Source organism: Pyrgilauda ruficollis, unplaced genomic scaffold (assembly GCF_017590135.1).
Source record: "Pyrgilauda ruficollis isolate IOZ18807 unplaced genomic scaffold, ASM1759013v1 scaffold8, whole genome shotgun sequence".
Classification (NCBI taxonomy): domain Eukaryota; kingdom Metazoa; phylum Chordata; class Aves; order Passeriformes; family Passeridae; genus Pyrgilauda; species Pyrgilauda ruficollis.
Window position 1 is genome coordinate 13,558,310 of NW_024529932.1, and position 14,739 is coordinate 13,573,048.

General features: G+C 41.9%; 1 protein-coding gene across 2 annotated transcripts in view; it reads right to left on the reverse strand.

Annotated features, from left to right (window-relative positions):
* The window catches only part of FAT3 (FAT atypical cadherin 3), a 327,081-nt gene that overhangs the window by 197,723 nt on the left and 114,619 nt on the right, over positions 1-14,739 (reverse strand). For both annotated transcript variants that reach the window (XM_041487251.1, XM_041487250.1), the window contains exon 3: positions 11,820-12,134. In XM_041487251.1, coding sequence (XP_041343185.1) covers positions 11,820-12,134 — 315 coding nt within the window. The remainder of the gene's footprint in view (positions 1-11,819; positions 12,135-14,739) is intronic.

Consider the following 14,739-nt stretch of genomic DNA (forward strand, 5'->3'; position numbering starts at 1 on the left):
ATCTTTTACTCCACTTATCCTGCCAAGCGTGGCAGGGTGCTGCCTCGCGGCTGCAGCTATGAAGGTGCCACAAGATTGCAAATAAATATTTAAAAAAATAAGTCACCGTTTCAGCTTATCAAAAGGCAGCACAGGTTTTGCTTTTCCTGACTGAGTTCTTAGCTATGAATTATTTTTAATTATTAAATGATTGAAATAAAAGCACTAAAGAAAATTAACAAAAACTTGTGCAGAAAAAAAAAAAAACAAACCAAACCAGAAACAAAAACACAAAACCAAACCCAACCTGAACTCCCACAAACCTTGTTACTTTTCTTGCAGGATTCAATGTGCAGAAATTAAGGTATCTTAAGTATATGATTGTGGGTTGTTTAGGAACTGTTAGAGGTGGGGGTGGACATTCATGATTACAAAAGCCAAGTCCATACACATAGATGGGTGAAACAGTTTTGGACATGCAACATTTTCTATGTCATGCAACTGTCTTTTATACAGTCCCTTCAACAAAACACGTATTACTTTCTTCATCTCCTTTCCTCATGTTTGTTTATAAGCAAAAATAATGTCTCTTTACATAGGAAGCTTCCCTTCTCTGAAATTTTTGTCTTCCCATTAAATCTTAATTACGTTTTCAGTGCTGCACTTCTGTTGTTAATAAGGCAGTAAAGAGATTAGACTGATGCTTTGCAGGGTGTTTGTAAAATCCCAGCCATTTTGCACAATGACTTCAAGCAGAAAGTAGAGACAGAAGTTTTGGAGGTGGAGAGGAAACTTCCTCCTGCAGGAAGAAGACAACAAAAAGTCCTTGAGATCCTCCCTGCTCAACATCAGGCTGCAGAAGGAGAGATGCACCGACAAATTAGAGCTAAGCTTGGGAGTGGGGCATGAAGCCCCGCCATGCAGCTGACCAAACAAGGACTGTATCCAAATCCTGCCAATTTGCTTCTCTGATGCTGAGCTGTGCATCCTTCTTAAAGGAATCTGTCCTCTGCAAGTGAATCCAACCCAAGCCGAGGGGTTTTCACACATAAAAATGCAGGGCACGGGCATATTATTGAGTCAAAGCTGCAGCTCACCCAATAGACTACTCAAGTTAATTCTTAAGCATGTGTTTGCCTTATTTTTCTTCCCTCTAATGCATAGCATTCCCTTAATCAGTTTGGATTACATTAAGTGTTAGAAGAAAGAAATAAAAAACCCGAGAGAAATCCCCTAAGAAATTACAGACTCACATGAAAAATATCTCAGCATCATGTATATCTAAGCTTTTAATACAGTCTAACATCTTTCCATCCATGAAGCTACTTTGGGTAATCTTGTGTGTGTTTATTCTGTGTTTAATTAATCTAATTCACACCTACTCAATAAATTAAATTTAGCAGCAATTATTCCTTGTGTCATTTGCAGTGCATTCCCCGGTCGTGTCTCAAGAACTGCCTCAGACACAGAATAATAAGGACAAAGAGAAGATTCTTCATCCCTATTTGCCTCTCCTAAAGGATCTGAGTGGGCTTACAGCATTTCTTCAAAGATTTAAAAAAAATCATCTCATTCTTCTATTAACAAAAATACCTTCAATATCTTTGAGCAATGAGAGCACCTTTCCATAATAATAACGACTTCATAAGGATACAATGGTCAAATTCTCAGGTGGCATAAACCACATAATTCAGCTGAAGATGTAGCACCACCAGCACTTGTGGTTCTTTAAGCTACTTTTCTTTTAATACTGCACATTTTATTACAAGAGTCTGTGAATCAAATGAAGGTCAGAAAATACAAGCATATGGTGAATGGAGCAAAATTAATTATAGCCAAAATATTCTCGTGCAGAGCAGACTTACATTTATCTTTTGGGTATTGTGGCTACATTAAAAAAAAAAGTCCATGTGCACTGCTGTTCATACACTGTTGGTAAGTTAAAATTCAGGAAATAATACTTAGTTTTCAAATCAAATCCCTTTAAGAGCTGCAAAGCTACTTGCTAATTACCATATAAATAGACCACTGCAGCACAGATTCCTTGCACGCAACTCATCTGACACAAACATTGAATTTCTCTTAGAAGGCAACAAACCCACAGCCTGTCATGACATTGACTTATATACCCAGGAAGCAATGAGGAAACATTCCTGCACAGAAAGTACAAGCAAATGTAGTATTGACAAAGAAAAAACATGATTACTGGGGATAGTGGGAGACTTGAGTGCTCTGGGTTTGCTTCCTTGCTCCATGACAGCACCAGTATGAATGCTTAGGCTTGTGCCTGTATTAGGCTGATGGAGAAGGGGGTTCCTTCTTCCACCCAAAAGACAAGAGTCAGCTCTGCCCTTATATGCCCAGCTTCTAACAGAGCCATCTGAGACTCCTTGTGCCTGTGCAAACTCTAATTCTTTCTCTCCTGTGGGCAACCCAGGCTTGCTTTTGGGCAAGAGAGAAAGAAAGGCAAGGAAGGACTGAAAGGCAGGGATGGGAAATGGTGGGCTAGCTGGGAACAGGACAGGAAACAGATTCTACCAGGGCTCCAACACGGCCAGATAAGTTCTGTACACATGGTAGAAAACACTGGTGCCAGGGTTGCCTCGCATTTAGCAGAGTAGGATGGGCTGGACCCATGCCACAAGGCTTTGCACTACATGTGGCCATTGCCTTTGAAGGCAAATTGAGACCAAATTTTTATTGCTGGCATCAGATGAGTTAGCTGCTTCCTTTGCATCAGTTCCTTGCTTGCAAAAAATTAAAACTGGTCCTGTTCTACCATTACCAAGCAGCATGAAGGACTTAGCTACCACAGGGGGAGAAACCAAGTAGGAACAACACACAAGGAAGTAGAATCCACATGACAATCAACATAAAAAAAAAACAAGGTTACAAGAGCATGGTCCCATGTAAAGAGTGTTTTTTAAAGAATTAACTTCAGAACTCTTCAAGCACTGTAGAAATCTGTGTGTAATGTGAAAGCTGTGATTAGGGGGCTCTTCTGATATTTAACCCCCAGATACTGCTTTATTTTTACACATGTATGTCTCTGGTTAAATTAAGCTCTGTGCATGTAGACATATGGCAGCACGATCTGTACAATTACACAGATAAGGTCACATACTTAACTGGCAACAAGACTACTAATTTCAAAGAAGTTGTGTCAGTCTTCCCAGCAAACGAAAAACACTCTCATTAACATAAGGGGAAGGGGAAAGGAGGAGAGAGTAATTTCACAATAAATAATTATCTTTGGTTATAACAGCATAACTCTGATGGAAACAAGAGTCAGAAAAAAAAGGGAAAAATAACATAATCCACTGTTAAGCTTAATTTTCGAACAAAATACTTTAGCTGAACTGTGAGGTCATGAGACTTTGGGGGTATAAGAGGTGCTGACACAATCGCCTGTGTGATGGAAAACAAAGAGGAATTAATAGTTGGTGATTACTGACATCGTTGTGGCTTATGCAAACACACCTGCCTTCCCAGTTGCCTCCTCTTTTTATTTCCATTTCCGAGCTTTGTTATTTTTTTTAATACCCACATGTAGCATAGGTCAATCTAATTCTCCAAACAGGAAATATCACCGTTTGTACCAAAGACCACATGTTAACTAAGAGTAAACCAGAACTACATTCCTTGCCTCTAACTTCCAGTCCACTAAGAGATTTTAGGAATTTCTCACACAAGGTGAAACACTACTCAAGCCACGAAAGTGCCTGATCTAAGAAGACAGTATGATTGTATGCACTGCACCTGAGAAAAAGGGGAAAAAGCTGGTTTAATATTGTATGCTTGGGATTTGCAGTGTCCAACATCAAGGATACCAGCACTAACTTCAACTGTTGAGCAAAAGATAACATCAAGTTACTTGATTGATTGATTGATTGATTAAAAAGCAGTAGGAAATAAAAAGGAAAAAAAGAACCCCCTCAACTACCCCCATCCCAAGCTTTCATCTCCTCTGGGCTAACACCACAGCTTTATTTTCCTCCGTGGCAGCTCCCTCTCCAGACCCCTGCTCCTGCACAAATGCCACGCTCACAGGCTCCATGCCTCAGCATCCCTAACTCACCAACCTAATTCCTCCTGCCAGAGTTCAGACTTGGACCACAAGCAATTACTGTAACGCAGGGACATTTGCTGATGTTATCAAAATAATGTATGGGAGGATATGACAAGTTTCCATAGCATATGTATTGTGCACACATTTAACAGGGCTGCTACTCAGTACTTGTGCTACAATTTCACCCAGTAAGCTAAACTGTCCTTCTGCCATTGATAATAATTCTAACAATCTAAACAATAACATTCTACCTGGAAGTGAATGGAACAGCCCTACTTAAAAATTAGTGCAGAAATAGCACAGCCTATTAAAAAGGTGATTTCTTAAACAGTTCTGCCTAGCCATGACTTCTGGAAATTTACCAACAGAGAAACTGAACTGACAGACAAGGTAGGAAAATGAGTTTCACAGCTAAGCTGATAGGTGAAGTTACTTCTGAATAGGCAGAAGATATGCTCTGCTGATGTTTGTAACAATAACAAATGATTGATGTAATGCACAACCAACGTAGATTTATGAGATCAGTAGCAAAATTGTTGCTGTTCCAGAAATGTTGCTGGGACAGGAAAAAAGGGAGCTGTCTGGTTACTGGGCAGCAACTTCTTCCATCAGAAAAATACTACCCCACTGGGCCTTGCCATGCTTATGCCCTTCAGACATAAGTCTCTACTGAAGCAAACAGCAAGTTCAGATTAAAAACTGGTGCTGCACTGAGTAAGTGAGGACACAATTGTCCAGTTAAGGCAATGGGAATACTCCTTAAACTTCTTACTGTGAAAGAGGGCTAAAGAAGTCATCATGGACATCTAAAGAAAGGTTAAAATTTCTATAAGCCAAGTATAAATCTGCTGATTACAAAGAAATGGCATTTATAAAGATACATATATTGTATCTTTAAATGCCATTTGAAAAGAGGCACTTGATACCAGAGACATCCAGCAATCTCCACCATATTCAGTGCTTCATGAATAAAAACCCACTGCTAGCAGAAATCAGGTCTGTTCAAGAGAAAAGATAAAACTGGATTTATTATTTTATTAATAGCAGCATTACTGTAGCTGCAACTGTGGTGACACAGCTCACACCTTTATCCTCTCCACAGATAACAGATACAGATTGAGAAGGAAATCGCTGTCAGGGAGGAAAGGAGGAGGGAAGAGACCTGCTGGCTGAGCCCAAATTTTGTCATTTTCAGTGGAATTAGTGTTCTGGCCATTAGACAATACTTACTTAGTCTAAAATTCTTTTTATATTTCTCTTCATCCTACCAGAAATTGAGCTTCTCTTTTTTTTTTTTTTTCTTTTTTTTCTTTTTTTTTGTATGCTTATGAATACATGACTGTGAATGCACGTCTATTAATGCCAAGATGCCTGAAAAATCAATAACTTGCATTTCCAGAGCATATTATATCCCCAAACTGTCTACTGTGAATTAATTTACAAGACAATCACATAAGGCAAGAAAATACTTCCACTTACAAAAAAACCAAACCAAAACAAAAAAACCTAACAAAAACCAAAACCAAAAAAAAAAAAAACCGAAGAAAAACCATGAGATGAGGTGACTCAAAGTCAAAAGAAGAGTTTTTCCCTGCTACGCTGCAGCTCACAATCTAATTGAAAATTTCCTCTGGGAAATAAACGTGCCCTGGCAAGCAGATAGACTTGATTTACATCCTTCTCCCTACTTTTTTTTATCTCCCCTTTTTTCTTAATTATTACTATTATTATTGTTATTATGACAAACTCCTTAATGCAGGACCTTTGTCCAATATGCTGTACAGCGCCTAGCACACTTATAGGTCTCACTGGGATTAAGCACACAACTCCAACATCCACAGTCCTTTGATTTTTCAGCTGTTAACCCTGGGCTCAAATCACTGGATATATGGTGTCTAGTAAAGAATAAGCATGCCAAAGCAGAAATTAAAGCTTTTAAAACACTCCAAAGCTCAATTTTTAACAGTGAGTGCATTACAAAGAAGTCATTAAGAGCCACACTTTTAAATAACAGAGAAGTGAAAGCAAAGAAAGTAGATCATTTAGCATGTGTTGATACAACATAAATTACAGAGGATGGAAGCCAGCTAATGTGGTAGGGGAATTATATTATAAAATTCTGTATTAGTTATGGTCACACATCAGCAATGGATATATCAGGCTGGACTCTGCAACTGTTGGTGAACTCAGCATTTGTACAAACAGTGTTCAAGAGCATGGAAGGAAAGGAAGACCAATTCCTCACCATTGACTGGTGACCACAATCAATATCTTTTGCCCCTGCAAGGTCCTCTCTGCTCTTTGACAGGGCAAGGACACTTACAGGCTGAATAGCATTGAGCTATTCATGCTGTGACATGATCTGCAGAGCTGATTTTCATCACACACACGAGCTGCCAAAAACAGCTCCATGGCCAACACACATGAGGGAGACACCCTTCAGGAGGAGCACCCAGTGGGAGGGAACAAACCTGCAATGCCATCAAAATTCAAAATACATTTTCCAATTAGACCACAATAGCACCTAAAACACACCCTGGAGAAGGACTGCAAGTTAGACTTAAATAACAAAGCTAATAGCCTTCATTTACAAGATATGGAAGATCTTATTTCAGAAGAAGTTTACTGAGAGTTTAGCAGCATGGATGGAGCAGTCAGGACAGGTAAGTTTCCCTTGACCACAAGAACAGGGTGAGAAATCTAGAAATCTTCTGTGACCACAGGGAAACCCTCCAGAGCTGCACAGAGCAGCCCCCTCCTCAAGGTCTGCTCTAACAGCAGCTATAATATTTAGGTGTGATAGAAGGACAATCCCTGCTCAATTCCTGGAAATGTTCATGGCCAGGCTGCACAGGCTTCTGAGCAACTGGTCTAGTGGAAAATTTGCCTGCCCGTGGCAGGGGTGTTGGAACTAGAAGGTCTTGGAAGGACTAATGTCCCTTCCAATCCAAACCATTCCATGATTTCTGGGCTGAAAAGAGGCAGTGGGTACCCAGCATCTGTACTGCTGGCAGCCATCAGGATGTGGAACAGCAGCAAACCACTGGATTTGTCTCAGTCTGTGAGAGCAAAGACACGTGGGGATTTCTTGGGACAAGGCAAAGAAAAGCGGCTATAAAAATCAGGATGCATGACAGGAGGGTGAAGCACTATTTTAGTATGGCAGAGCAAGCGTGGCTTTCAGACCCAGCAGGATTCTATGCCAGCTGGCTTTGTGAGTGCAAAAGAAAGCAAAGCCCAGCCTACTGAGGAGAGCAGCATTCGTACCAATTAAATTCTGACACTCACTAACCCCGTATTAGCTTATATAAATATTAATACTACTTCACTGTGAAAATATCCAGAGTCTTTCCAAATCTAGGTGCAGATGTGACAGTTCAGAGACAGCTTCCAGAGGCAGAGCATTGCTGCTCTGCAAAGCTGTACTGACCTACATGCACTATTTCTAAACCTACAAGTGAGTCCCGCCTCAACCACTGCAGCAAATACTATTTCAGGGGTGCCAGAGGTCTGCCTCTGTTTAAATGGTGCCAGCAAAAGGCAAAGCAAGGTGTAAGCAGATTTTCCAGACACACAAGCATAATTTTAAGAGCAAATTAATTAATAAGAATGTGCACAAGAGTGAAATCTGGTCTGTTGACGTGTTAGGTAAAGAATCTCTTAAGTAATCTACATTAGACTGAAGAGAAGCTTACTGGGTTTGTTCAAAATATGTTAACACTAAACAAAGTAATGCAATGGCTTGAATTAAAATTTGTTTTTTCCAAAGCACAGAAACATAATAAATCAACGCAGTAAATTACCCCTGTGCTGTGAAATTAACACCCATATACATGAAATAGGAGTAAGAATTTAAGAATTTACGGCTCTGATCAATCAATTTTTTTATTAACTCCATCTTCTGTTTTATTTACCTTCTTCCACGTGTCTCTCACCCAAGAGGGCTGAATGTGGCACTCCTGGGGGCTGGTCAGCCCAGCTGCTCCCGCAGCAGCTCTGCTGTCCTCCCCATCTCACACCACCCACAAAGGAGCACAGCCCTGTGACCCTGTGCTCTGCCAAAGCAACCCTAAGCCCTCCCAAGCACAAAAGTCAAGCTATGAGGAAAAGGCCTGGCTCTCCCAGCAGCCACATCAGGGTTTAGGCTGACTTGCAGCTGCTGAAGATGCTGAGCTTCAGGAATGCCTCCCTTGCTGCGGTGTGTATACACAGCTGGGAAACAAATGCCCAGGGGAATGCCTTTCCCTGTAGTCATGTAACCCCTAGAGTCACCCCAACTTTATGAAAAAACATGTTTCCTACTCCCCTCGCAAAACTGTGCTTTTGCAATATATTCCTCTTGCCCACTATAAAGGAAAATCCCATCTTGCTCTCTTGGATCTGCTGCACTTAGGCTGCAGCGTCCACCAGTTAGCAGAACAAGGCTGCCTTGTCCTCCAGCGTAAATGATTGATGGTTTCACACGTGCTCATGTGCTTCATTATTCACTTAGGACTTGTACCTATGAATATCAGCTCATGAGATAAAAGTGCGTACCAAGGCGCAAACTGATGCTTGGCTGTATTTCAAAAAAAATATCAAGGTGAGAAAAAAAAAGGCCTTCATGGGAGGTTGCCCACACTGCCTTTCCAATCCTGACACACATGGGCGGGCTGCTCATGCTCCTGTCCTCTTCCCTGGAGCCCCCATATAAAGACCAAGCCCAAAGAGGAGGGCCCTTACCACCTTGTACTTGTGCCCCCACAGCAGAATCAGCCCCCAGTGAGACCATGCCCAAGGTGACTTCAGTGCCCAAATCAGTGGCTTTTTAGCAGCTCTTCATTCCTGCAGGAGCAACTCTGCATCTCTCTAAAATCCACAGAGCACAACACAGGTAATAATCCTGAAAGGTCTGAAGCCTGCCTTCAAACAAATCCAAATGCACGCGACATCATTTGCAGTCGGGCTGCCTAAAATAGCCTCCACGAGCTGTGCCAGTCTATAAAAATGTAGGAAGTGACAACTTGTCTATTTAGAGGTTTCTTCTATCTACAGATACAGAATACAAAGAGTAATGTTGCTTCTGCTATCCATATAATCAATCATGAGTGCAAGAATTGGCTGCAGTTATGATCCTGAATTAGAACCAGGAACAAAACCTGGACTCCCTGTGTCCCCGCTTGATCAGATATGTAGTGGTCCATGTGTCTCCAGAAACCTGCCTGACCTGCATGAGCTACTAGGCAGCTGAAAGTGAGCTCCAGAGGAAGGGAAACATGGTCACTGCTGATCTCCAAAGACAACTGAGAACATCCCTATGCTCCAGCAAACTCCCCATCTCTTCTGTCGCTTCCCATCAAAAGATGTAAAAAATGCAGGATGCTGCCTTCGTGTTGACTCTCAGCAGTGGATTACTCACAGGAGTGAGATGTCAGTTTGCTGGCAGTGTTAAAACTTCCAAAGTGACACAGAAAATAAAAGATCCCCTTTCTCAAATGACTATTCTCGCCCGACACCAGAAGCATGCTCATTCAGCCCACGTATACAGCAATTGCAGCGTATTTGGGTTCACATTAAACCTTTTCATCTTGATTATACAGCATGCTGTCGCATTTAGGGCTGCTGTGCAACGCTCTACGTGAGTTACTGCTGTGCTGAATCCCAGCAAGAGTATGGGGCTGGCAGGCTATGAACCTCTTCTGTGCATGCAGAAGTCTCCTGTACAAAACAACTGGAGTGTAAATTACTGTCTGAGAGAAAACTAGTGCACTGCAGGGAGATGGCTGAAAGGAGCCTTGCCAGAGACCCCCAGGGGCACTCTCTAGGAAAATCCATTATGCTTTTATTTCTCGGACATCAGCATCCCATCAGGAGAAAGCCTTCTGATGTCAAGGCCTGGCGCTCCCCTTTAGGAAAAGAGACCTCTGCACATACACTCTCTGCCAGCCTCATCATTTTCAAAACAAACTCCAAGAGGCCACCTTGCCCAGTTCTCACTGCTCTGTGTTTGGCACTGAATGGGATAGAAAAGGGGTGATTTATCCTCCCTATAACAAATCACAGCCAGTCACTAGCAAGGATGCTCACTGAGTGTAAGGGGGGCCCTTTGGGACGCAGCAAAGGGGGGCCCTTTGCCCAAGCAGCAAAGTTACTCATCCTGAAGCCTTTAAGCTCTCAGACAGCAATTTCCATAGTGCAAATGAAGATTAACCACTGTCAGTGGTAACTGTGAGAATAAGATCTCACTGTTTGGGAAGAGTATCCTGCTTGCTCTCCAGAGGGACAAAGAGCCAACCCACAGGGTGTGCTACCAGGCTAGGGTGCTGCAGGGCTGCCACGTGCCCGGCTCCAGTCCTTGTCACAGGCTCACCCTTGCAGATAAGCAGGGCTGTGCTGAGCAGATTGCTCTGCAGGAGGAGCTGATGGAAGGGAAGCACAAGCATTAAACACTGTGAGTCCTAACTCTGCTACTTTGCCCAGATGGGATTTATGGGGTGGGGAGGGGGAGAAGGGATGCAGATGGAAGAGCATCTTCGGCCATTCCAAGTGTTAAAAATAAGTGAGATATGCGCCTTAGGGCTCAGCAGATTGAACACAGTGATTATACATTCTCCATAATTCTTCACCTGGGCTTATGCCTGAGAAGATCCTGACCCCTTCTTATGCCACACATTGCAATAGGATTGCCCAACCAAATGTTGAAAACCTATTTAGTGAACATTATTTCCATACACAAAATTAAAAATGCTCCTTCTCATGTATATTCCTTCTAGCTTTTTAGCTGTTTAGAAATTTAGCAGAAGATATAAATAAACTTTAAAAAAAAAATCAAAACTCCAGAACAAAACTAGGACCATGAAAACAAGCAGCAGCACTGTGTGAATTCTCTGAACTACTTTCATAAAGAATAGGATATTGCTCTGAAAAATACCCTCAACTCTCCAGCTCCAGATTATGCTGAAGGGTCCCCAGAAGCCCAATGAGTGAGAAAAGCTGAGTACATGCTGGAGTGAGAAACACCAGCTGCCAAGCACAGGTAAGCACCCATCAGGTGCCCACACATCCAAGATCTCAGGCTACATCTCCTGGGGCAATTTCTTTATCAGCCTCATTCAGCAAAGGCACCTGGGATAACAGACACGTGCAGAGCTGCTCTGCATGGGTGCCATGCTCCACTGCCAGCTAACAATAGTATTTTAACTTAAAACAATCACCATTTCTGCCACGCTGCACCCACAGGCTACATCCCCAGCAGCTGTAAATCAATGGAAACACACAGATTGTTTTTAAAGGCCAGAGAGATGTGTAGGTCACGTAAACTGTCTTTTTGTGTAAAGAAAGCTGTAGAATTAAATCCACCTACTTCAACGTGGAGCCTTATTACATGTGCTGGCCAGACATCATGTCACTCACTCCAGTGGTGCTACACCGGCCAGTAAAGAATGAAATTGCTCTGTAACCTGCAACAGCTTGAATCTGCTTCCTAGCACCGCACTGCCGACTCAGTGCAGCGAAGTCTGACCCCTGTAGACACAGGGAAGAAGCCAGCAGCGATTCAGTGACCCAGGTCAGAGTGACTGCTGCAGCAGCACATCTGCAGCACATCATCTGCCAGTGCGTTCGCACACCGATGCAAAGCAGAATGCTTCAGACACATACAAGATGTTGCAGTCACAGAAGCCACCAGAAAACAGAGGTTTGGAAAGCAAACCAGTGCACCCTGAAGGGGTGAAAGCCAATAAATATGTAAATTGCATTTTCCCACTGCCCTGAGGCAACAGGGTTTTGTTACCTGTTTTGGGATTGATTACGAAGAAGTTCTGGGGATTTCCACTTGTAATCCGGTAAGTCAGTTTTTCATTAGTGCTGGAGTCAGGGTCCTGGGCTTGGATCTGAATGACAGATACATCCTTTGGGGAGTTTTCCATGACAACTGGGTAATAGATAGGCTCAGAGGTGAGAGGGGCATTGTCATTCACATCCTCCACTTCAATGTAGACTTCAATGGTAGTGTAGAGGGGGACAACCCCATGATCAGTGGCATACACCGTCAACCAGTAGGATTTGGTCGTCTCCCGGTCAAGAACATCTGCTGTGTAGATAACTCCTGCAGAAAAACAGCAAGCAGAGGATGTCACAAATAGCATCAATAAGACATCACATCTATTTTCATTTGGCTGTACGACAGAAATGTGTTCAGCATATGACAAAGGCTCCACCCGCAGAAAAATTCAAGTTGTCCAACACATGAAAACAGAAGCCTGAGATCATGAATTGTTTTGTGAACTCAGCTCAACATCTCAATCCTTTGTCCCAAGAAACTGAGAGAGAGGGAAGGTAAAAGGATGGCTGTTCATAAATGCCCTAATGCCACAGTCATTTATTTGCTAGAACTGCAGCTGGCAGAGTAACAGAAGAAACACCATCATTTTCTGCCTTGTGATGCAAACTTGTATAAACCTTGGTAGGGAGGGATGCAACCACTGACAATGAATTGCACAAAAAAAAAAAAAAAAAAAAAAAAAAAAAAAGGCTTTTCTTTTCTAGTTCCTGCCTGTGCCCTTGCTAAAGAAGAAAACCTAGGAGGCAATTTAAAATGAATCCATCCAAGTTCAGAAAATAGACAGTAAATTTAAAATTGAGCTCACTCATTGCACAATGCCAAAATCCTGGATAACAATCAATCAGAAGCTCAAACAGCAGCCCTTAGACAATGAATATAACAAATATATTTCTATCCTTTTTTATCCCAGAGGAAGGAAAGGCTTGGCCACTTCACCTACTGGTGTAAGAAAACATCAGTTGGTTTGCCACCTGGTCCTAAGAAACAAAAGAGAAAGTCTGTCTGTGTATAAGGAGATGAAAATGTTCTCAATATATGTGTCACAGAAGTGGTGAGGAAGTGCATTTTCTTATTTTGACGCTGGTGTGATTCTGGCTCAGAGCCACAGAGAGGGATTGAATTACCAGCCCCGTGCCTGAACTGTCCTGGCACGAGGGGCTTCCACCCACCTCATTTCTGCCTGAAGGGCTTTCGAAATCCATCCTCCTCCTGACATGAACACCTGGTTTGTGTCTGCTTGGAACCAGATGACCCTTCAGGTCCCTTCTAAACCAAACCACTCTGTGATTCTATGATAAAGCAGAAACTCTGCCACTCTAACACTTGCTTGTATTGGCATAGTCCAAAGCTTCACTGGCTTAAGCACCGACCATGAGTGCACAGAGGACCAAATACACCAGTACCACACACAAAATCACACCAGCATCAAAATAAGCAAATGCACTTCCTCAGCACTTCTATGACACATGTATCAAGAACATTTTCATCTCCTAATACAGAACTGTTAATCTTGAGAGACACACTAATGCAGTGGATCTCAAGCTTAAGAAATACTCAAAAGGACTGTTTGCAAACCAACAAATCATGTCATTAGTAGACGGCAAACGATGCAGAAACTGCAGGGCAAAACTGTAGCAGGCCCAGGGCCTGCAAGAAACCCGGCTGGAACCTGCCGTGATACAAAACATGAACACAAGAAACCTGAATTTAGTCTCAGATGTGTTTGATGCTATTTAGAACAAAATTATCAGTTCATCATTGAGGACAGAGCTGCTCTAAGGTCAGCATTAATAAAAGATATGTGTGTCTTTTTGGCTTTGGGGTTTTTTTAAGGATCTGACTGCACTGTTTCCATGACAGCTTCAAGTCTTAGAAAAGTTTTCAAGGTAGCACAGAACCCAACCACACAGTCACAAAGATGCCACATGTATTTTCTCTTCTCTTATAAGATACTTTTTTTTTTTTAATACTACGATTATTTTTTCCAAGCTTTGGATTTTTTTTAATGTCTTTTAATGCTACTTTGAACAGACAAGTATACTCCTAACATTTGATCAGCCATGTAATAGAGGAAGGGGAAAGGAGCAGCACTGATTCTGGTCATGTATGGGCTTAGGTCGTTTCACAGTAACCTCAGATCCATGTCCTTCTGACTCAGATGTATTATTCACCCATTGTAGGTGAGCAGGGCAGCACTGGAGGACAAAAGCAGAATGTATTCTAAATATTCTTGTTGGCAGCAATCTGTGCTATGTAATGAGTTTCTGTAGAAACATAGGTGAAATATATGGTGAACTGTGATGAAAAAAGCCCGCAAGTCCAGAAGAGAAATTACACTGCAAGGATGAGAAGTGCCCATAACAACCCACAGAAATAAATAAGTAAAATAAACCCACATAGGAAAGAATGAGGGGGAAAAAAGATGAATATTAGTGATACTAGAGATGATGATTTATTCAGAAGACAAGAAGAATTATTTTACATCTTTAAACAAAATTTGAAATAAATAGGGTTCTCCCCCAGGGAGAGCACACAAGGTTTTAGCAGATTAACCTATGTTTATGAAGCTGAATTTCACTGATACTGAGGTGATAATAAATCTATCTTCTGAGTCATTCCTTAATTTTATAACTCCTGGCAACAGTCACTTTTCATTTCTGTATTTCAGAAGGGAAGGATCATTGAACAAGCATTAGCTCCTGCCAACAGGTCTGCTACACTGGTTCTTACTTTTACTTTTGATTTATTAAAAGGTCCCAGATACAATTAATTCCTTTTCCTCAGTAAGTCTTGTCGTTTCACCTGTCAATACCACACAGCAGTTTGATAAATAAGAAGACTATTATGCACTTTCAGGTTTTCCACATGG